Here is a 24,315-nt window from a genome sequence, read left to right as displayed (position 1 = left end):
TTTAATGGTCTCACTGTCTTTTGGAATCGTTATTGTATTCTCCCAAAATATGTATTTTTAATACCCCAAACATTTCAACACATAAATCAAAATTCATAAGTAAAATAGTCAACAACATTCACTTGGTTGGCTTCAACCAAAAGTCTTGCAGCAACAGAGAATTGGAATGAAAATCCTTTTCGTATTTTGGAGAGATTCCCGTTCCCTTTGGCATTTAAAAGGGAAACGTTACATCTGAACTCTTGTTGGAGACAACAGTCATGGGAATCGTCCATTAGTCAGATGGTCTCGCATTTTTGAGCTGCCAAAAGGGTGAATGGAGGCCAGATTTCGATGTGTAAACGCACGCAGAATTGTTCTACAATCACATTCAGTCATTAGGGGTGATGCTTGCTGTGGGGGGTGATGTTATTTAGCATGCAGCATTTCTGTGGAGAGTGAAAATGAAGTTGTCTATAGATAATGACGAAGGGCTGGTGAGCTATGGTACTATTTACGGTCATAAAATCATCATGAGTCTGTCCGCTCATAGAGGTAATCATGTTTTAAAAGATTCAGTGTGTGCAGCTTTGTTAAACTGAATCTTTTGTAGCTTATTGATTTTTATTGCATATGACTGAGCAGACTCTTGGTGCTGATAGCTTTTGGATCTGGATCTCTAAAATTTTTTGTGTGTGTGTTAAAAACATGATTTGGAGGATACAAATTCAGACTAATTGGACTAAGATCTCTGTTGCTAGCTATAATTACTCGATTGCTGAAACAGATAGCAGGACTGTAAGGAACAGATGGTGTGCTACCCACAACCGGAACCTTCCACGAATGTCATTATAAACTCTTAAGACTCAAGTTTTGCACATTACATCCAAATCACATGAGAGAAAATACAGCATAAATCAAAGCATTGTCCAGGATGACCAATTAAATCATTTTCAGAGGTGTTCCTCGGATCTCAGAAGTGTGTGTAGTGTTCTTGTTCAGTGGAGATGATTCTTTGCTTCACTGCATCCCGTGTTCTTGCACAAAGAGGCCGTCTACTGTTTGTGTATCAGTATTTGGTTTCATTAGGCTTTCAAAAAGCTCCTTTAAAAACACATTTTACCATCATGCTGTTCTGAAGTGAGAAGGGGAAAAGGAAAGTTTGAGTAGTTTTGTCTCATATCATGGCTAATATCTTGATGGGTTGCTGATTATTCACAATATTTCTCCTTTAGGGCTGTGATTGTGTTCCACTGGAGGAAAGTAGGCGGGTTCTTTCTTTCCCCGAACCCCTGCGCTGGAGTAAAACCCCACTCTCGCCGCGCTCCACCCATTCACACCGATCGCCTCCGCCCTCGGACCGCCGGGAGTTTTGTCGTGTTGGTGTTCTGGGAGGGCGACCGTTCTTCTCATCTGGCATGAGGCAAAAGAAAGCTACGGAGGAGTGGAAACAGGCTGGAACAATTCATGATATGCGTTCGTTCTTACCTGAAAGAGTTTGCGTCATGGACTGATCATGAGCGCCGAGCAACTGGGCTTGAATCGTTTCAACAACTCTTCTAAATCTGCGACTTGGACCTACAAATATAAATTCACACACATCATATAACATCAGTGGTGTGTAGTAGACCTCTGAAATGAGGCGGCAAAATCCCCTTTATGGGTTTGAGTGTTGTTTAGTCGAATGTAAATTAGTGTTATAAATGAAAACGATTTCCATGTTAAAGGCACCATTTTTTTTTACACTTGTAACACTTCCTTATATTATAATGTACACCCACCTAAAGGATTATTAGGAACACCTGTTCAATTTCTCATTAATGCAATTATCTAATCAACCAATCACATGGCAGTTGCTTCAATGCATTTAGGGGTGTGGTCCTGTTCAAGACAATCTCCTGAACTCCAAACTGAATGTCCGAATGGGAAAGAAAGGTGATTTAAGCAATTTTGAGCGTGGCATGGTTGTTGGTGCCAGACGGGCCGGTCTGAGTATTTCACAATCTGCTCAGTTACTGGGATTTTCACGCACAACCATTTCTAGGGTTTACAAAGAATGGTGTAAAAAGGGGAAAACATCCAGTATGCGGCAGTCCTGTGGGCGAAAATGCCTTGTTGATGCTAGAGGTCAGAGGAGAATGGGCCGACTGATTCAAGCTGATAGAAGAGCAACTTTGACTGAAATAACCACTCGTTACAACCGAGGTATGCAGCAAAGCATTTGTGAAGCCACAACACGCACAACCTTGAGGCGGATGGGCTACAACAGCAGAAGACCCCACCGGGTACCACTCATCTCCACTAAAAACAGGCTACAATTTGCAAGAGCTCACCAAAATTGGACAGTTGAAGACTGGAAAAATGTTGCCTGGTCTGATGAGTCTCGATTTCTGTTGAGACATTCAGATGGTAGAGTCAGAATTTGGCGTAAACAGAATGAGAACATGGATCCATCATGCCTTGTTACCACTGTGCAGGCTGGTGGTGGTGGTGTAATGGTGTGGGGGATGTTTTCTTGGCACACTTTAGGCCCCTTAGTGCCAATTGGGCATCGTATAAATGCCACGGCCTACCTGAGCATTGTTTCTGACCATGTCCATCCCTTTATGGCCACCATGTACCCATCCTCTGATGGCTACTTCCAGCAGGATAATGCACCATGTCACAAAGCTCGAATCATTTCAAATTGGTTTCTTGAACATGACAATGAGTTCACTGTACTAAAATGGACCCCACAGTCACCAGATCTCAACCCAATAGAGCATCTTTGGGATGTGGTGGAACGGGAGCTTCGTGCCCTGGATGTGCATCCCACAAATCTCCATCAACTGCAAGATGCTATCCTATCAATATGGGCCAACATTTCTAAAGAATGGTTTCAGCACCTTGTTGAATCAATGCCACGTAGAATTAAGGCAGTTCTGAAGGCGAAATTGGGTCAAATACAGTATTAGTATGGTGTTCCTAATAGACCAATTTCCAGCCGACGTCACAGTTACGTCACAGCGCTAGCTGGTGGCAGAACAAAGGGAAAACTGGAGGCGGTGAATACAAACCAGCACAGATTCGGCTACAAAATAAGGATCTTAAATTATTCTTATTATTATTAAATGTCATCTTGTTGTGTTGTTGGGTGCAAGAATCAATGAAACATTAATATGCTTTATCTGCAATTTTTTATTTCTAGAAAATATTCACCTCATTAAAATTGCACCGTAATGTCACTCTTTACATTGTCGTCTTCATGGCGCTGGCTAGGCAGAACTGCGGATCGTACACACACGTCTTGCACATCACCATTCAGCACATAGTTATAGGCATCTAAAGATTTATATGCCCTCCGTTTCTCTATCAGGTTGGTGTAGATGTCAGGCCACTCAACCGGAGGTAGCGTTAACGTTAATCCTGTCAGATCCTCAATGAGTGTACGGGTCAGCCAATCTGGTTCCGTCCGTTAAAATTAACTTTTGCAAATAACAATCGCGGTCCTGGACAATGAGTGACCTTGCACATTAAGATAAAATCGGATTTTCTCCAGTCATTGTTAAAAACAAGCTAACAAAACTTGGAGACTTTACGTTAGTGAAGCGGCCAGAGGGATCGTTCTGCCACCACCTAAGCTCCGCCCACATAAAAACGTCACCATGTTTACCAACTGAAAATTGGTCTATAATCCTTTAGGTAAGTGTCAACTTTCGAAAGATTTTTAGCATGGTAGTGGATATGACAATGTTAATATACTTGGTCTTGGTGGAATAGATGTGCTTAGGCTGCTGCTGATGTTTCTGTTTTTGTAGGTTATTGCTGCTGTGAGCATGACATGTTGCTGCTGCACAAACAGCAGATATAAAATGACCCATAGCAGATCTATACAGGTGGAGCTGGGGAAGGAGGAGGGTATCAGAGGGACTGTGAAAGCGCGCTGCAAACTGCTATAGTGACGCTCACCAGCTGTTTAAATGTTGAGCAGCGAACGCATTGGGTGCAGATCAACCAATCAGCTTGAGTTTCAACCAGTGTTTCATGACAGAACTTGGTATATAATAATTTAGATAATCATACTATTTATTAAAATCAAAGTGTCATGAACATTTTTAAATATTTAAATTAATGAATATATAAATTAGTTAAATATATATATTTAAAATACTGCTCAGTGCTCACTAAACAAATAAAAATTGTTTTAATAGGAACGATTTGCTTGCTAATGGATTTCCATTCCCATAACAACATTTATACAATAATTTATATAATCATACTTTTTATTAAAATCATTTTTTTTATTTAGTATATATTTATATATATATATTTAGGATATCTGCTTAAGAATACTGCTACAATGATACACTGTAAAAAATTAAAATTACATTTAACAGTAACCAGCATATTAATATTTGCTTACATTTTTTTTATACTGGCTGCAAAACAGATGCTACCTCCTTCTGAAACTTTATCCGCTGGTGTCGCGGCCGGGCGTTGTAAACTTGAGTGATTTAAACACTATTTGATCTCATGTTTTGTTTCTGTACTACAAATGTAATGCTCTGATACTTTACTGGAAATGAGCAAATAAATCATTACAATTAATCATTCATAAAAAAGCAGTTCTTACCTGATATGAGGCTAAAAGTTACACTATATATTCCAAAATCCTTCTGTCCATCCCTCTCTCTCTCCCGCTCCTGCTCTCTTTCCCCCTCAGAGAAGGAGATGTCTACCTGGAATTTGACAGGCTTCTGGAAGACAGACGGACCTCCAGAAGTCTTATATTCTGCTCGGAAACTCGTCTGAGAGATTACGCTGTGACTGAGGGAGGGAATCTGAAGACAAAAGCAAGAGAGAAAGAAAAAAACAGATGCGTTTAGGTGTGTACATCATCACTGTTCTCATTTGAACAGTGTTGTTATGTTACCTATTAGGGGCGATAAAGTGTGACAAACTGGTAAAATATTTGTTAATTTTGTACAAGGATATAATATTTTATAGATGTTTGTTGATTTGTTTTTAACTTGTAGAAATGTCTTAAAAAAATGTCTTTTTTTGTCACAATAATGCAGTGTGAATTGGCCTAATCAAATATTAATACACTATACTGTTTAAAAGTTTGGAGTGGGTAATTTCAATTTATTTTAAAGAAATGAATACTTTATTCAGCAAGGAGGCATTAAATATGAATTAAGCTGCTGTTTTCAACACCGATAATAAAAAAGCAGCAGCAAATCAGCGTGTTAGAGTGATTTCTGAATGATCATGTGACACTGAAGACTGGAGTAATGATGCTGAAAATTCAGCTTCGATCACATGAATAAATTACATTTTTAAATATATTACAATAGAAAATAGTTAGTTTAAATTTGAATAATATTTCAGAATAATTATTTTTTTACTGTATTTTTGATCAAATAAATGCAGCCTTGATGAGCATAAGAGACTTCTTTTAAAAAACTAAACAACCACTAATCTTTTGAACAGTAGTGTGTATGTGATTAGTTTAGATTAATCTGATTCATGTCATGTAATACATTTGATTAAAATGTTAAATCCATCGACAAAAACCTGCACAAATCAGGTAGACTCACAGAGAGGAAGGCATGGACGATATCAGCTTTAATGGAACTGAGAGGTTTGTCTCTGATGACCACAAAAATCTGCTCTTCTTTCTCCAAACTGATGAAATTCCCAAACCAGGACCTTTTAGCCAGCCTTCCGGAACACAAACACAGACAGACAGACACGTGGAAAAGCTGTAAAACTCGTCACAATAATGCAGCACACTGAAGAATATAGATTACAATTGTCAATATATTTCTCTCAATAGCACATACAAGTCACCGTGACGTCTATTCAAAATGTGAGTGTTGACATCTGAAACGTTTCATGTTTAGCATCTGGAGGATGCCACTAAAATATTCCCTGTCGAATGTTAGATTGTTAGACATTGAGCTTTTGCTATACTTCTTATTTAGAATGTATGGGAATTGAATTTTATAAAGATGCTTTAATGAAACTGTTTCTTTTTCATATGCAAAGTGGGTGTTACCTAAAGGAACAGTAGCAAAAACAGTTAATAGCTCAATTATTCCTGTTTTTGGAGGACAAAAACCTTTACCTAACATTATAAGTGGCCCTGGGGGAATAAATTAATGTAACATAAAATGTGCAATATACAGTAAACGCTTTGACAATATACAGTAGATGCTTTGACAGACTTCTTGGCTTCATACATGTGCTGGGATGGGACATGTTTCTTACTCTGGGCTGGATTCTGGTGTTAAACTGGACATGTCCTCTGTGGTTGGCACTATTGGAAAGGTAAGAGTAAGAATGAAACATAATACAACCTGACATTAACTAAATTAGATTATTTGACAGTTTTATATTTCAGGGGTTTTCAAACTGAGATCCAGGCACCACCAGAGGGACGCAAGCAGTGTTATTTTAGTATCCTTGATATACTATTATATTATAGATTTTGTTAATATTTTGAATTAGATTTCATTTTTATATTTACTTTTTTTTCACTTTAATTGTTTTTGTTAAAGTTTCAGTCATTTTGTTTTTTAAATTTGTGTGTTTGTCATTTTTAGTAGTATTATTATTGTTAATTTTATTTATTTATTTAAAATTGTATTTAGTTGTAATTTTAGTAGTTCAAATTAAAGTAAAAGAAAATGAGAAATGTTGAAAAATAATTACCTGAAATAAAATACATTTACGTTTTTCTTAGTGCTCTCAAATCGATTAATCGCGATTAATCGCATATATCATAAAAAATTTGTAAATATATATGTGTGTGTGTATACTTTGCATATATTATATATTTACAAACTTTTATGTTATGCGATTAATCACGACTATTTTTTTTTTTTTACATATAATTGTTATTGCAGTTAATGTTTATTTGATTTAAAGTAATGAAAATTATGTTAGTTAATGATATTAACCCTGGCTGCAAGGGAGTCTGCAGAAAAGTTCAGAGAAAATGAAATACATTTGGGTAAGTAAATAAATAAAAAATATTATTGAACTTTTACTGTTTCATTCTGGTATCCAAGATCAGAAATAATGAGATTAATCAATTATTTTATTATTACTTTTATTATTAACTTTATTTTTCTTTAAGTTTATACATCTAAAAGTACTCTAATAATAGGAAGAAAAAAGATACAGTGTCTTCTTAGTAGAAGGTAAATATATTCCAGATATAATATTTTTGATTTATCACCAGAAATGGGTCATTAGGGGTCCATGGCACCAAAAAGTTTGAAAACCCCAACTCTACTTGATTAAATACTTCAAAGCGTAAAGACAGCGGCCTGCACCCACCCTGCAGCTTGCGCCGGTGGAACCGCGGCGACCCCAACAGGTTGTTCTTCAGTGAGTTGAGGCGTGTCCTCCAGTGGGCGGAGCTACTGGCCGCCATGCCACCGCCTCCCCCTGGACTAGAGGGTGGGGTCAAGGAGAGTGAGCCCACGCCCACATTTCCTCCCTCGGCTCGGGAGGAAGAAGAGGAAGAGGAGGAGGAGGGTGGGGTAGCGGTGGGGGGGTGGGGGTGATGCACAGGGGTACCCAGGGGGGTTGGCAGGGGAGAGCCCTGAGGGGTGACCTGAGACATGGGATACAAGCTTTTAGTCACCGACTTCAGCACCGCAGATGGAGAAGGAAAGAAGAGGAAACGGGGAATGGGTGACAAGAGGGGAGAAGGGGAGGGAGAGCGGGAAGTGGAGGCGGGCAGGGGGAGGGACTTCATGGACTGGAGTTGGGGGCGTTCAGGTGCATTTTTAGATGGAAGCGTCTGCGTTTTGGGTTCATGCGATCGATTGGGACGAGTGACGGTGCTGCCGCTTCCCGCTTTGGTGGCGGCGGCAACTACCTCTGGCTCGCTGAAGGTAAAGACAGGGCTCTGATGGGATGAGGAGGAGAAGAATCGGGTGGAGGAGTGAAGGCCGTGGCAGATGGAGAGAGAAACAGGAGTGAAAATGAGCAATGGCAGGTGATACGGATTAGTGCACAGTGATGGTGTATGGGGACGTGTGTGTGTGTGTGTGTGTGTGTGTCTAAGACTGACTGATGTGCACGGTTCATATTAACTCGGTTCAGAAAATGTGAATGATAAAATGGATAAATATTCAACTTGTGTCATAAAGATATAAGAAGCCCTTTTGGAAAAATGACAAACAAAATACTAACTCAAGGCATAGGTCATCCAAAAATGTAAAAAAAAAAGTGAATGTATAAATCTAAACTTTCAAATAAAGTCCCATTAGTTGTTTAATGCATTGACTAACAACAAACAACAGTTTTATATTAATCTTTGTTAACATTAGTTAATACAACTGTTCAGTGTTAATGTTAGCTCAGATCCATTAAATAATATTAATAGATAGCTCTTTTGATTGTAATATATTAGTAAATGTTGAAATTAACATTAATATATGCTTTAGAAGTATTTTTCATTGTTAGTTCATGTTAACTAATGTAGTTAACTAATGTTAAACAAAACCTTATTGTAAAGCCTTACAAAATTAGTCTGTTGCTCACACGAGGCTATTATGGGACTTTAGAAGACTTAAAATCGAATACACAATTCATATACCGGTAGACTCATATGTGTATTTTTTTTTTTTTTTTTTGAACAATTTCTAACTTCGATTCAATACCTTGGAAAATATCAATATTCAATACCATTTTCAAAAAAAAGCCACAACATTAAGGGCATAAAATTGGAACACTAAGTTAATTTACTTTTGGCCACAAACAAAGTATTTTCTTATCAACTGAAGCTGGCTGTTTGAGATCACTCAGGCCTGATAGCTCTGAATGGGATTACATGATAAAAACAATTATATATTATTATTATTATTATTATTATTAAACATATTACTATTGTAATACAACTGCACTGTAAAATAAAAAAAATTATATTTCATAAAAAGTACATTAATTATTTTACTTTACACTGCAGAAGTAAAATTAAAATACTTGTCTTGATATCTTCACTTGCAAGTGTTGAACACTCAGGCTTTTATTTGGGCAAAAAACTTTAGGGAAACATTTTTGTGACAACAGGTTTACAAACGCATCTCATTACAAATCTAGTGAAATGCTGCAATCATCTGTCCACAAAAAATGTTGGAGATTATGCGATTGAGAAAAGCATAACCGGCACATGTTGCGTTCCCAAACGCATGTAGAGTTTGCTGCATTTATAGTGAATCGAGTCGCTCTGAGACGCTTAAAAAACATTGCATCATAACCTGCTAGCATGTAAGAATACAGTGCTGTGCTTTGCTCTTAAACACACAGTGCAACAAACTATATACTTATACTTATACTAGAAGAGAGACTGTCTGCAGAAAATGAGTATCGAAACCATTGCAAATATTTCAGTATCAATCAATGTATCGGGAAAATTATATTTTTGTCAACACTGCTGCTGAGTAAATCTGTTTGTATTCATAATAACAATATAAGGGTGAGTGACTAAATTATGATCGAATTGTCATGTTTGGTGAACAATCCCTTAAATAGAAAAAGGTTGGCAAACAGGCACTTACCCTGGGACTACTCAGAGGACTAGAAGAAAGGCCAGTTGATGCTCCACTAACAGATCGAGATCTGTGGTCAAGAGTCAATAGAGCTAAATCAATATTTACAAAGCTCCATATGTGCATTAAAGCATGTATATGAGTGTGTGTGTGTGTGTACCTTTGGCTGTGCGTGGAGGTGTCCAGCGCTCTGCGTGGGGGTGTTGGAGAGCCCTGCTCCGTCACACTCAGCACCTCCAGACTCTTCCGTTCGGGCCGGCAGCGGCCGTGACGGGTTAGCATGGGTGAGTCTACACGCTTCCGTGGAGGGTCTATGTAGAAAGACAAAACGTTCGCAGTTTGCCTGTAGCTCAAACAGCAGAGTATGGCGCTAGCAATGCCAAGGCTGTGGGTTCAACTACCAGGAAAACTGATAAAATGTATACCATGAATGCAATGCACTGTAATTTCCGGAAAAGGCGCACCGGATCCAATTGCATTGTTGAAAACAAAAAAAACAAACATAAGTCACATTTTATCATTACATTCAGAAATATTGTAAAATACTTGTAAATTAAACGAAACGTTTACAAACATTATAAACACTGTAAACGTTTTTCGTTCCGCTCACTCCACAAAAAATCCTTCAAATGTAACAGTATACAGAAGAAGAATGAAAAATGTACATGTTAAATAAAGATAAATTGAGCTCTTTAACTTTTTATGTTTGGCTGACTGCATTTAAGTTTGATGATGCATAGGCTGCGATGTCAAGTTAAGTCGTGTGCACTTTGCGTTCTTGATGTTAATTGCGTTATTTAAAGCGCCCCTGTTATGCTTTTTCGAATATTAGCTTTCATGCGGTGTGTAATGTAACTGTTTGTGAATGTAAAATGTCTGCAAAGTTTTAAAGATAAAAGTGCATGAAAAATAAAGTTATTGGGCCCTATCATACGCCCGGCGCAATGCAGCGGCAAGCGTGGCGCAAGTGTTTTTTGCTAGTTTCAGCCTGACGCAGTTATCATTTTCACGTCCTGCGCCACGTTGTTTAAAGGTGAACTAAGTAACTTTTTTACCTTAACCGAACAGCTTTGGAGTCATTGTAATGTTTATATTACTGATTTCGTGTTGAATGGTGGTCGTCTCGCACCCCCCTGGTGCCTGTGAGCCGCAAAACCACCCTTGCAACTTTTGAGCCGCCGGCCTGAGTGTTAGGAAGTATCGTGTGATATCAGGTCTCGCGAGGTAACGAATTGCTTTACAGCAAAAAAACAGATCTGATAAAATTCTGATAAAATGAGCATCAAACAGAAATAACCCGGCGCCGTATACATGTGGTGTTGGGCGTGCGCAGCTCTTAAAGGGGCCATACCTTATTTCCACTCGTTACAGCGTCCATCCTACTGAACAGGTACCGGTGTACAGGGGGAGGGGATCCGGCCGTGAGTGCGAGCCATCTCTGCGTGAGTGCTATTCACGACAGTACAAGTGCTCCACAGCGACTCTAGGGGTCGCTGTTTGACAAAAACGGAATTCTTACTGAGTGCTGCTTTAAATAGCAAATGCATTTGCGCCGCTTTGTGCGCCCATGGACTGCTGGTCTGAAAACGAGGCTTGTTCAGGCGCATTGTTGCCGCGTTGCTATTTTGAGGCAACTGAAATAGACTGCGCCATTGACCAACCAAAACCTGGTCTAAAGTCAATGGCGCAATATATATATTTTTAATTTAAAGAGTGTGTTAGTAATGTGCACCTATAGGCGGGTCCACAACACATGTACACTCTGCTTATTACACACACAGCAGCACACAAACCAGCCAAATATTAAAAATAAAAGGATTACAATGTAAAAGATTAATATTGTGTACATAAAGATGTGGTGGAATCCGGCTTGTCCTGTAGACGGTCCGCTCGCACGCTTTAAAGGGATACTCCACTTTTTTTGGAAATAGGCTCATTTTACAACTCCCCCAGAGTTAAACTGTTGAGTTGTACCGTTTTTGAATCCATTCAGCCGATCTCCGGTTCTGGCGGTACCACTTTTAGCATAGCTTAGCATACATCATTGAAGTGGACAAGACCATTAGCATTTCTCGAAAAAAATGACCAAAGAGTTTCGATATTTTTCCTATTTAAAACTTGACTCTTCTGTAGTTACATCGTACATCGTAATAATCAAGAAACTTTACTGCCGTACCATGAGTGCAGCAGGCGTAATGATATGACGCAGCACCTGAAAATAGGCCACCTTCCGTCAACACAACGGAACTATTTTCAGGCGCTGCGTCATATCATTACGCCTGCTGCACTCATGGTACTGCAGTAAAGTTTCTTGATTATTACGCAGGAATGAGAGTATAGTTCCTAGCCATATCAGCCTAGAAAATCGCAACTTTACATTTTCCGTCGGTCTTAGTGCACGATGTAACTACAGAAGAGTCAAGTTTTAAATAGGAAAAATATCGAAACTCTTTGGTCATTTTTTTTTGAGAAATGCTAATGGTCTTGTCCACTTCAATGATGTATGCTAAGCTATGCTAAAAGTGGTACCGCCAGAACCGGAGATCGGCTGAATGGATTCAAAAACGGTAAACTCAACAGTTTAACTCAGGGGGAGTTGTAAAATGAGCCTATTTCCAAAAAAAGTGGAGTATCCCTTTAACCTCGCGCACGAGCAGATCCATTTGCTCTCTGGAGACGCGTTCAGTTTTTCCATTTGCAAATTACGTCATGTAAATAGCGAATCCGCCATGGCACAAGTGCAACTGGCTTTTAAAGGAAAGAATAGATTCTGAACTGCTGAAACGAGTCGTAAGTAATTCCACTCTCACTTCCTGTTACAAACCTACGTGACAAAGTAAAAAATCCCAGCCTATGGTCTTCATTGGCTGTCCGTGAACAACGTCTACTTTGACACTCGTAAACACTGTAGTTGTAGCTGAGACTGGAAGGTTTGGTTTGTGCTGTCTACATGTCGAGAAGACGCTGTTTTCAGCACTGCGAATCCACTTAAGGTGGATGTGGTGCAATGTATATTATGAGAAAATTAGGGGTTTTTTTTTTACCTTTGATTCATGTAAAACCCCTGTAGGAGACATCCAAAACAAAATTAGGAGCCTTGAAAGTAGCATAATAGGGGCACTTTAAGTCACTTCGGAAAATAAGTCGCAACAGATTTCAGATGTATTCCGGAAAATACAGTAATTTGCTTTGGATAAAAGCATCTGCCAAATGTATAAATGTAAATGGCCGCATGGTTTCACATGAGTACCTGTAACTGTTAAACCATTAGTTAAACTGTCAAAAACCCTTCGTTTAACTGTGTAAATGAACAATCGAGGGGAAAAGACACAAACCGATTTCATTTCTTGGAGGAAGATCCTCGTCCTCATAGCTGGGATAGCGCTCTTTACGGTCTAACAGGAGATAATAGATCATCTTCTCTTGGTTATCTCTGAGGAAAGGAGCGAGATAAATAATGAAAATGTTAAACATTAAGTAGTTTTCTGGCGAAAATGTGCATGGTACTTGCACTCACTCTTCACACTGCAGGTCTTGGGCCAGTTTAACCCGGTCCCTGAAACAGCCCAGAGAATACATGCTGTCCAGCACATCCGGGTCCAGCTCTGTCAGAGACATGATCCGGCCCATACACACACGCCTCGGGGGCGGCTGCTCCGGACACGGCTCATTGCGTCCAGCTCTTGATCACACACACACACAAACCAACGTGAGCTGCCTGCACAAATCATCTGCGATATTGCCAGTTGTGAAAGACACAGGCTGAAATCATTTTAATAGAAATAGAGATCTATTCATAAAATACAGCCATAAACACACAAATAATATGCTTTCACTACATCTTAACTACAGTGATAGTAAGAGTATAAATAATCAATAATATAAATAATCAATACTCACTGATACCAGGCATGTGTCTGGATGGCCTCTAGCTGCAGGGGAAGGACAACAGATGGTGTAAATAGTGTAATCTGCTGACAGGCAGATGGCGCTATAACTCGAGTAGTGTTGTAGTGAAGACCACTTAAACCGAGACCAAGTCAAGACCAAGAGCAGTGTGTGTTGATACCAAAACAACAAAGCTCATCGTTGCACTGCAGAGGTGTCTGAATTGGTACAATTACAACTGCATAAATAATTGAATTGAACATTTCTATAAAATAAATATCACATTTATTATTAAATGTTATTCATAAAAATCAAGATCTCATACGAGTACTTTTTCACAATCATATCTTGAATTTTGTGGCCATTTGTATTAATTTTGGTGACATTTTGACACAATCCTCCATTCATTTCTGACCAGGCACAACAGTAACAAAAAGAAATCAAATTAGAAATAAGTTATTGATTGCATTTGAAGAAGGAAGTTTTACATCCAATCACATTAATGATCAGGCAATGCACCGCCAATTTAGTAATACCCTCGCAGTTGTTGTCTTGATCGGTCTTGAGATAAAATCCCCAGCCCTCTCATGCCGGCTACAGACTGTGCGATTTCGGCAATACTATAAAATCACCTTGTACGACATGGATCTAATAAATTTGGTTACGGCATGTATGTAGACTGTGCAATCATGACACCCATTAAATTATAGGCTACGACGCAAGTTAGTATAGAAGAATAAAACGTCATCAGCATGTGCCAGTGGTAAACACATAGAGCAAGATTAATCGCACTTTGCAATTGTGGTTTTTATGTGCACTGAAAAAAAAAGGAGGAAGTGAAAGAGGAGAATATAGACACGGTCATGGCTAGGGAAAAGCAAATGGAGCTTGAGGTAAGTAGAGTGCCATGTCGCGTTGATCAATACGCCATTTCATGGTGCACTTTTATTGGCTAGTCAGTAGTAGTGGTGGAATGGATCACAAAATTCACGGTTCGGATCATTTACGGTTTTTGAGCCACGGATCGGATCATTTTTCGGATCAGAACAAAAAAATTTATATATATATGGAGGGGAGGGGGGGGGGGGTGACTTTGCTTTTCATTTATTACTTAAAGCTCACTTGAAGTTCTTCGATAGCTACAACATTAAAAACTACTGGCCTAACTACTAGCCTAAAAGTTCACACATTATTTAAAACAAGTGAACAGTCAGTAATAAAATAAAAACACACCAAAAAAACAAATACACAAATTACAAGCAGGGATGAATACTAAATAACAAAGTTACAAAATCTAACAGTAGTATTCAGGTACAGAAATGAATAATTAAGCCTAAATGTAAAATATATGTTCACTGTAGAAATTAAATATAGTTTCATCTTTGTTGAAGCTGTATTTTGTTGTTTTATTTATATTAATGACACAGACAACAGTAGGAATATTAGGTGTGTGCTGTCACTTTAAGAACGACTGCACAGACTAAAAAAACATCCGGTAACTGTTCACTGTATAACTGTTCACTTATGACATAAATGAGAGAATACTTGCCGAGATGGGCATTTAGACATAATTTTGTGTTTATGTGTCCGAAACGCGAAAGAGGAATCAATTCAGTGTTCGAATGCTTTATCTGAAACGCACGTCTCTCTCTCTCTCTCTCTCTCTCTGCGTGTGTGTGGCTGTGAGCACAGAAAACGCGCGAGTCCCGATTTTCGACTCTTCTTCTCTTCAATTAAAGGTGGGGTATGTGATTTTCTTTTTTGACCATTTTTTCAAAATCACTTGAAATCCTATTCCTAACCCACTTACAGCCACTGAGTTAGAAGCACTGAAATTAAAGGAGTAGTTCACTTTAAAAAAAACTTTTGCTGATAATTTACTCACCCCCATGTCATCCAAGATGTCCATGTCTTTCTTTCTTCAGTCGAAAAGAAATTAAGGTTTTTGATGAAAACATTCCAGGATTTTTCTCCATATAATGCACTTTACTGGGCACCAAACGGTTCAAGGTCCAAAAGACAGTTTCAGTGCAAACTGCAAACTGTTCAAAGGGCTTTAAACGATTCCAGACGATGAATAAGGGTCTTATCAAGCGAAACGATCTGTCATTTAAAAAATAAATAACAAAGTTTAAGTTTTATAAGCTCACATGCTCGCCTCGCTCTGTTCTGTGTAACTCTCCTGTTCGAACTCGTTCATCAAAATGAACAAATCTTTTTACGAGTCATTTGATTCATTTAACGACCGAAATGAACGAATTGACTCGGAAAAAGATTTGTTCATTTTGATGAACGAGGTCGAACAGGAGAGTCACACAGAACAGAGCGAGGCGAGCATGTGAGCTTATAAAACTTAAACTTTGTTATTTATTTTTTAAATGACCGATCGTTTCGCTTGATAAGACCCTTATTCATCGTCTGGTGTCATTTAAAACCATTTGAACAGTTTGCAGTTTGCACTGAAACTGTCATTTGGACCTTGAACCGTTTGGTAGCCAGTAAAGTGCATTATATGGAGAAAAATCCTGGAATGTTTTCATCAAAAACCTTAATTTCTTTTCGACTGAAGAAAGAAAGACATGGACATCTTGGATGACATGGGGGTGAGTAAATTATCAGCAAAAGTTTTTTTTTTTTTAAGTGAACTAATCCTTTAAGCAATTTAATCATCTGTGGAACGGGCAGGACTCGAAAAACTCCAGCCAATCATTTCCAAGACCACCTAGAATCATTGGACAGTACGTGCGTCAATCAAACGGTCGTACCATACCCCCCACCCCCCATCCTCCTCGCGCGCGTGTCCCCTTCGTGCACATACTCAAAGCTCGTGACCCAGTCACAGTAAGTTCAAGTCGCCCCGGTACAGAGAGAGAGTAAGTGCATGATTGCGCATCCATGTTCTTCGAATGGGTGGAGTCAGGGCCAGCGTTGGAGGAAAGAAGGTAGGACCTTTTGAGTTGTGTATTTTCAAAATCTGCCGGCCGTTTTGCAAATCCCATACCCTACCTTTAAAAATGTTTGAATGTGTAAATTGGCAAGATGAAACACGTCCAAATTATAAACTTTCCCTCTATGAAGGTTAAATTTAGCCGTTAATCCGCAAATCACATGCGAGCCGAGACTCGAGACCGAGACAAGACCAAGACCTTCTTGAGTCTTGAGTACTACAACACTACATTGAAGTAAACATCCAAGTGTAACAACAAGTATGCTTATTCAGAGTCCACAGTACGCCCTCACCGTGAATCTTTTCTCAGGGTCGACCTCGATCATGCCCCGCAGCAGAGCCTGGCAGTCGGGTGGGATGAAATGGGGCATGTGGAAAACTCCACTCTTCACCTTCTCCAGCAGCTGCCGCAGGTTATCGTGGTCGAAGGGCAGAGCGCCCTGTGGACGGCAGACAGGAACACACACATACATAAACACAGATGGTAGTGACATGCAAGTAGTGTTGCATTTATTTGCTTAACAACCTTTGAGCTAAAAATGAGTAATAGGTGATAAGTGAGGAAAATGCCCTCTGAGAAGCTCTCCTTAAAACTTAAGTGATTTCCTCCTCACCACTAGCAGAGCGAAGAGAATGACTCCACAGCTCCATACATCAGCCCGTCGACCATCATATTTCTCACCCTACAGTAGAAGCCAAAGAGGGTGGTAAGGTCAATGGTACACCTTCAGGCAGAATGATGCTTTAAAACATCTATGTTACTTTTTGGATCTATGGACCTACCCTGATAACTTCTGGACATGCATAATGAGGAGATCTGCAAATAGTTTGGGAAAAACAGAGTATGGAAGGGTGTGAGAAGGTATAGATTTAAAAAAATATTTTCATTTACAAAAAAAACAAAAAAACTCTGCGGCATTTATTTAAATGGAATTGAAATATAGTTAAGGAGTAAGGAATAGTAATGGTGACTTGATAAAATGCTGCATCTTCCTCCGAGTCCAAAGGACCAGATTTAATAAACAGGGAAAATTAGCGGGAGAGCGCAATTCCAAAAATAGGAGTGGAAAATTCTGCGCGTGATCTACTGACGATGTGGAAATTGAAGAACACAGACGCAGCCGAATCATTTTCATAATGACCGACGCAATCTACCAAGAGCAGCGCAAATTAGCATCCGGTGGTAAATAATGGTGCAAATACCAGTAAATTGACAAGCACAAACCTTAATAAATCACCTTGCATGATTCATTTAAATACTCTCCTCCTATAAATTTTGTGTCTGAAAGGGAAACTCCTACAAATGTATATACAATAAGGTCAGCCGTAAAAAATAACCCTGCTCATGCCTTGTCAGTGCTAATATTTCACTGCGTGTCTTATCTTTAGTAAATCCTGACAGTAGTTTTTCAATGCCAAAAGAGGGTTTGTGCTGGCGCACGCTGTTAGTAAATCTGGCCCCAAATTTCTAAAATTAATGCAGCCTAGATCCAGGGTTGCCAAGTTCACGGTTTTCACATGTTGATTTCCCCCCGTGGTTTAAAGGTTTGACATATTGCATAAATTGTATTTGACTGAAATGCTTGTATTGGATTATATTCAACCAGTGTAAAGTGTTAAGTTTTCTTAAGGAGGGCCTCTGGTAGGGAGACTTTTTGAGCTGTGTTTATGATCACTAAGTATAAAAATGGCAACATTTTGAGATTTGATTTGGGATATGGTCATTAGGCAACTTTTGGGATATTTTTGATTGGCCATTGGGCTAGTTTTGTTACTCAGATCTGGCAACCCTGCCTTTCAAACTACAACTCTGCACAGACTTTCAGGCTGTTCTGACTTAGTGTGATTAAACATGCTAGAAACACGCAAGCAATGTTTTAAATCTACTAATTTAACACAACAGGCTAATCTAAGCAACATGCTTGCAAGGTGTTACAAATGTTAGCAACATGCTAAAAATGCTAGCAACATGCTAAATATATAGTAACACCATGCTAGCTATGAGCTAAAACATTCTAGCAACATGTTAAAACATGTTATGTGTTCAAACCTGCTAGCAAAATGTTAAATCATGCTAGCAACATGCTACAAAAATGCTAACTACAAGTTAAAGCATGAACAGATTATTTTAGCAGATTCTAAAAACGAGCTAAAACATACTAGAAACATGCTAACAACTTCTAGAAACACGTTAAAGATGCTAAATTACGTGCTTAAACATGTTAATAATAACTAGTAGCATGCTATGTTAATGCTTTACATATTATAATTAATGCTATCATGCCTAGCTCGCTAACTGGCTGTTTTTCTGTAGGCTATCTATTTAAACATCAAACTTTAAAAAAATATTTACAACTTTTAATTGAACACGCCTTTGTCAAGCCAACTTCAAAGTTTGTCATGAATAAATCTAACCTACTTCTCTAGTTGCTAGATTGGGCTATATAAAACTACTTTATATTAGCCTATTGAACAAATTCATTTATCGAGTTCTATCCTACTGCAAAAAAAAAATATGCCTAAGCTAAGTGAACAAGTGTGTTTACAGTAACCCTATTCAACACTTAATTTGATGATATTTTAAAGGTGCATTCGTTCTTTGGCAATCATTATAATGCTTTTCGTGTACTTTACCGCTACCACAATGTGTTCGACGATGTACTACCATCTTTCGATGTGGATCAACATGATCATATTTTGTCTTTTTGTAGTCTCTTTTGATATACAAGTGAGTTTTAGAGGGTGGTTTTACTGCACTTTTAAAATTTTAAATGTATGAATGTCATTGCATTAGATGACAAAACATTAAACCAAGAGGCATTTGCTAACAATTATTTTCATCGTGTACTTTAACAAGGCTGGACATACAATTTTGTCATGTCATAAACCATATAGCTACTATTGCAATGTGCAATAAAGCAAGCAACAGTATTACAAACCACACGCACATACAGAAAATACTCACCCACAGCTTGTCTCTAGCAGACTGTCTCCCACCTGTAGTGAGGCCATGCCAAAGTCTGCAATCCTGATATTGTTCCTCTCATCCAGCAGAAGGTTTTCTGGCTTTAGGTCTCTATGACTACAAGAGCACAGAGGACAAGCGGCTCTGAACACGTCACACACCAACAACCCTCCACAGAAAAATACAGCTCAGGGTACAAAATATTCCGAAACATTAATACTTCACTCACCCTTGTCTTTATAGAGGCGTACACATGTATCTGCTCAACTTTGAGACTAGAGCTACAACCACCACATATGGAAATGAGTGACTAAAAACATGTTGAAAAATAACCTTTGTCGATATACATTATCAAACCACTTTTTGATTTTATTTTTATATGTTCTTTATATTTTTATATGTTTCACTTTATAGTGCCCCAATTATGCTATTTTAAAGGTTCCTAATGTTGTTTTGGAGTATCCTACAATAGGTTTACATGCATCCAATGTCAGAAAACACTTTGTCTCATATTATATATTGCACATCACCTCATTTCTCAAAGAGTCTGAAAACGGTTCATTCAAAGATTCAGTCTCTCTAAACCCCTCCTTTCCGAGAGCCTACTCTGCTCTGATTGGTCAGACGGCCCAGTCTGTTGTGATTGGTCGACAGCTTACGGTGCATGTCAGAAACGAAACGTCCATTACCAAACAGCTTTTGATACACAGTGATACAAAAAATAATGATGGTGTCGGTTTTTCCACATAGATTATAGTGCGAGTCCTCTTCCTTTTGAAATGCATGCAATGCGGATTCGCCGCACCGAAAACCTGAACTGCAACATGAACCAAACTCTTCCAGTCTCAGCTAGTTATGGCCAAATGAAGCGTTTCGAAGCATTATTGCTTTCCGATACAATTGTGTCGAAAATGGTTCATTACTCGAAGCTTCATTCAGATAGAAATTGCAGCACCATCTCCTGGTGAAGTAAATGTAATGCAACAAAGCTGACAACCATAAAATGCCAGTAGGCTTATGTTAACGCCCCGTTTATGACGTGTTTACCGAGGCGATCAAAGCTGAAACAGCTGTGAAACTCATTTATGTAGGTGAATTTTACAGATACTGATGAATTTCATGTGTTCACCTTGATAATAAAACATTAAGCATGATGTGTGTGTGTGTAATTATTTCTTTAGACAAGGACAGAAGATCAGACCAGCTTAAAAAAAGTTGGAAACCATCACAGAAATTCTAATGGTTTCTATTAAACTGGCTTTTACCATTTAAACCACTACAGAATTCTTTTTGTAGTGTGTTTGGCACATATTCCATTAGGATTTAATGCCCCCACCAATAGAACCCAACACATAATCAGTAGAGACCCACAGACACCACTATAATTTCCATTATAACCAATAAAATTCCCATGAAAACCATTAAATCCAATAGAATTTCTGTAATGGTGTCTATAGTTTTTTTTAGCAGGGCAGTAGCCTATCATGTGTGAAAGCTTTATCTTGTTTAGCTGTGGGAAGCAGAACTCTATAACTTGTTAACTGGTGGGACTGTTATTTTTGTATGTTGAAAAGGATGTGCTTGTGTAACTGGTTGTGCTTGTATAATGTAGCAGAGAGTTTTTGAAGTTTCTGTCTTTGATGCATATTTTATGTAACAATGTTCATATGTTCTCAAATTAATAATAATAATAAAATGTGTCAGAAGGTGTGCTTTAGGTAGGCTACATCATACAGAAGGCTTATACAAAGTGTTCATTAAATGGTATGGTTTTTATTCAGAAATATTATTTTCTCCACAGTCTTTGGTGAAAGGCGATTTCTTTTTTTTTAAACAATTTCACCAGCTTTAGAGAATATCCTCTCGCATGGAACAGATGATGCAGGAGTACACAAAAACAGTTTAGAAAGCTGGTATAAATGAGGATATATTGCTTTGTGGGCAGCCCAGTAAACCATAAACTCAATCCACTCTCCTCAACAATAACACCAATCCAAACACCGACTACAACAACCCACGGTGTTGCCATGGTTTGGCTTCACTTTTATAAGAAATACAGCCGCCAGGTTTCGAACCTGTCAACACTGGATTGGGCTGTCAAAGCAGTCAGGTGGTTCACTACAGGAGTGAAGCAGTGTGTTTGCTTCAGACGTCATTTTCACGTGACTAATGACGTAATGATACAAGCTCCGAAGCAGTGGTTCATTGCAAGGACCGTTCGAGTTTGAAGCAAGCTTCGGAGCGTCGGTGTCAGACTTAACATCACTAGTCTCAGCTACAACGACGGTGTTTGAGGATCAAAATAGAAGTTGTTCGCAGGCAGCCAATGAAGATCACAGGCTGGCATTATGCAAATTTGTTTCATTGTTACGTAGGTTTGTAACAGGAAGTGAGACTGGAATTACTGACGACTCGTTCCGGCAGTTTAGAATCGATTCTTTCTTTTTGGAGACTAATAACTTTATTTGTCGTGCACTTTGATCGTTAAAACGTTACAGAGATTTTACATTCACAAACAGCTTCACTGCATGAAAGGTATATTCGAAAAAGCATAATAGGGGCACTTTCCTTTTAGTTTTTATTAATTTGCATTTAGCATTATAATAACCTAAATTATATCTATTTTATTGAATATTGAAGGAGCAGGATAATTTATGACAAAGGAAATGAAAAAGAAGGTTTTGGTTCAAAACAGCTTGGGGCAAAAGGCCATATGCAAGTACTTTTGTCACCATATTCAAATACGATTGAAAACCTATTCAAAATAACCACCAGTAAATGGTGTATTTTCCTGTATTATCTTTGCTTTTAATACAGTATGATTTTGGAAATACAATGTGAGTAAACAAACAAATCTCATCATTTGTGATGCAGTCAATGTGAGACCATTTTGCACATACCTTCAACAAAACGGAAAAATATGTTCACGAGCTAACAAAATATTAGGAGAAAAAAAAATGAAATGGCTTCACCCCAGGGCACTGTTGTATTTTATTTATCGTTCTTATTTATATTATTTGTGTATGTGTGAGTATGCCCATTTGTGTCTTACCATATGGAGTGACTGTGACAGAAGTCCAAAGCAGATATGATTTGTCTGAAGAACTTCCGTGCCTCTTTAGGCGTCAGTCGGCCCTTCTTCACCAAATAGTCAAACAGCTCTCCACCAGAAACATGCTCCAATACCAAATACCTGCATGAATGTGGAGGACAGGTTTTAAGAAGGGACAAATGACAAGCAGAAAGAACCATGTGTTCTGAGTGAAGCCTATAAGAATTCATGTGAAAGGGTTCTAACTCACAGGTATTTGTTATTCTCATAAACATCATGAAGTTTCAACACGTGTGGATGTTCGATCAGTTTTAATATAGCAATTTCTCTCTCCACCTGGTTGAATGAAAACATAAATTCTTTATAAATAGCAAATTCTGAAGCACAATAAAGTAGCTTTTCATTAGCAAAAACATACCAAAAAGTACCAGGGTGTCCCTATGTTTTGATACATGTACCATGGTAATACTATGATTTTTGGCCTTGGAAAGGCATGTTAATACCATAGTACATGACGTACATGCGTAAATATAATTAACCAAAACTAAAACCATAAAAAAAAACGTTTTTACTTGAAACGTAACTTGAAATAAAAATCTGAAATAACTAAAATTTGAAACATATTTTAAAACAGCTAATAAAATGGCAAAAACAACTAAATTACTAAAACTTGAACTAAAATAAAAATAAATTTGCCAAATGTAAAAATGAAAAACGAATTCTAATTATTAATAAAACCTATAATGGTATCTCAACGATACTAAAATAGCACTGGAATATGATAATCATGCAGTATACCATAGTATCTGATACCATCACTGCACCATGGTAAAACATAATACTTTTAACAGGTAGAATATTATCATTTAAATTGAATATGAATTTAAATTGAAATGAATTATTAGTAGTAGTGACATGTGTGACACTGTGAAAACTACAGCAATAAAAAGTACAATATTACTGTTTCCTTACCTTCATCAACACAGATTCTGAGAGCTTTTCTCGGTTGACTATTTTGATGGCTACTTTTTGACTAGTGATGCAGTGAATCCCAAGCTTCACCAGACCTATTGACATTCACCAGACAATTCATCAGCGATGACTGCTTTGAAAACAACAGAAATTACAGACGAAAACGACGTCTCCTTACCTGTCTGGCCCTTCCCGAGAGTCTTTTCGAGTCGATACGGCCCCACATACTGAGCTGTCTGGGTCACTGACAGTTCCTTTGACATAGTGGCGGCCTGGCTCCTGTTAAACTTGCTACTGCATGCAATATTATCACAGCGTACTGTTTCTGAGCTGAGTTTTTCTACAATAGTCTTGCAGGGGTCTGCAACAACCCGGAAATATATCCATGCTGAGCTTGGGATTCCCTAAAATCTGTCTCGGCAACAGTCACACGGGCCTGTTAATTATTCTGAAATCTTTCAGACTTGTACCGTCTGTGAGTCATGTATGTAACAGAGTGGAAAGATACAGATGTCAATGTAAAGATAAGAGTTAGGTCCATAAAAGCAGCCTAATTCGTAGCTTTGCCAATCAAAGTCACCCTTCTCAGACTTCTAATTCACAGCGCATGCCATGACAGAGAGCCAGGTGCAGTATTGATAAGCTGCTGTTAGTAGACTTATGATCGGTGTTTCTAGATGTATCTACCAGCTGGCCATCGCCTCATAACAAACACCATTTAGAAAGTCCTCCTTACTAGTGTATACTACTGTATATATACAATATAAGTGGACTCAAGCCTTCAGTACACTTATGCTAGGCCTGAATCACAGGTAAAGGAACCAGAATCTTACCATTTACTGTTAGACAAACAGGTAAATATAATCCCGATTCATATTTAGCAGCATAGCCCAAAACTCAAGTCCGATCGTGTATGTCACTGTGAGGAGATCCAGCTTGCTCTCGCATCACTGTAGCGGATCTA

The 24,315-nt window shown here is 38.4% G+C and overlaps 1 protein-coding gene across 7 annotated transcripts; it reads right to left on the bottom strand.

Moving 5' to 3' along the window:
- Nucleotides 1-677: 677 nt before the first annotated feature.
- On the bottom strand, nucleotides 678-24,080 carry brsk1a (BR serine/threonine kinase 1a). Of its 7 annotated transcripts, none has more exons than XM_056246003.1 (20): nucleotides 23,530-24,080; nucleotides 23,352-23,446; nucleotides 22,630-22,715; nucleotides 22,380-22,520; nucleotides 19,328-19,444; nucleotides 17,146-17,179; nucleotides 16,977-17,045; nucleotides 16,656-16,802; nucleotides 13,428-13,459; nucleotides 13,045-13,209; nucleotides 12,863-12,960; nucleotides 9,953-9,967; nucleotides 9,688-9,838; nucleotides 9,537-9,597; nucleotides 7,306-7,882; nucleotides 6,232-6,280; nucleotides 5,559-5,682; nucleotides 4,592-4,799; nucleotides 1,468-1,557; nucleotides 678-1,413 (listed from the first exon to the last, which is right to left on the bottom strand). In XM_056246003.1, the coding sequence occupies exons 1-20, from the start codon at nucleotides 23,612-23,614 to the stop codon at nucleotides 1,211-1,213; spliced, it is 2,547 nt and encodes an 848-aa protein (XP_056101978.1). In that variant the 5' UTR covers nucleotides 23,615-24,080; the 3' UTR covers nucleotides 678-1,210. The 7 variants fall into 7 exon arrangements, with proteins under 7 accessions (XP_056101978.1, XP_056101980.1, XP_056101983.1 ...); XM_056246005.1 differs by having other exon boundaries at nucleotides 678-1,392; XM_056246008.1 differs by having other exon boundaries at nucleotides 7,306-7,585.
- Nucleotides 24,081-24,315: the final 235 nt, after the last annotated feature.

This window comes from Rhinichthys klamathensis, unplaced genomic scaffold, assembly GCF_029890125.1.
Source record: "Rhinichthys klamathensis goyatoka isolate OS25496 unplaced genomic scaffold, OSU_Roscu_1.1 h1tg000035l_1, whole genome shotgun sequence".
In the NCBI taxonomy this organism is placed as follows: domain Eukaryota; kingdom Metazoa; phylum Chordata; class Actinopteri; order Cypriniformes; family Leuciscidae; genus Rhinichthys; species Rhinichthys klamathensis.
This window is presented reverse-complemented; position numbering and strand designations above follow the sequence as displayed.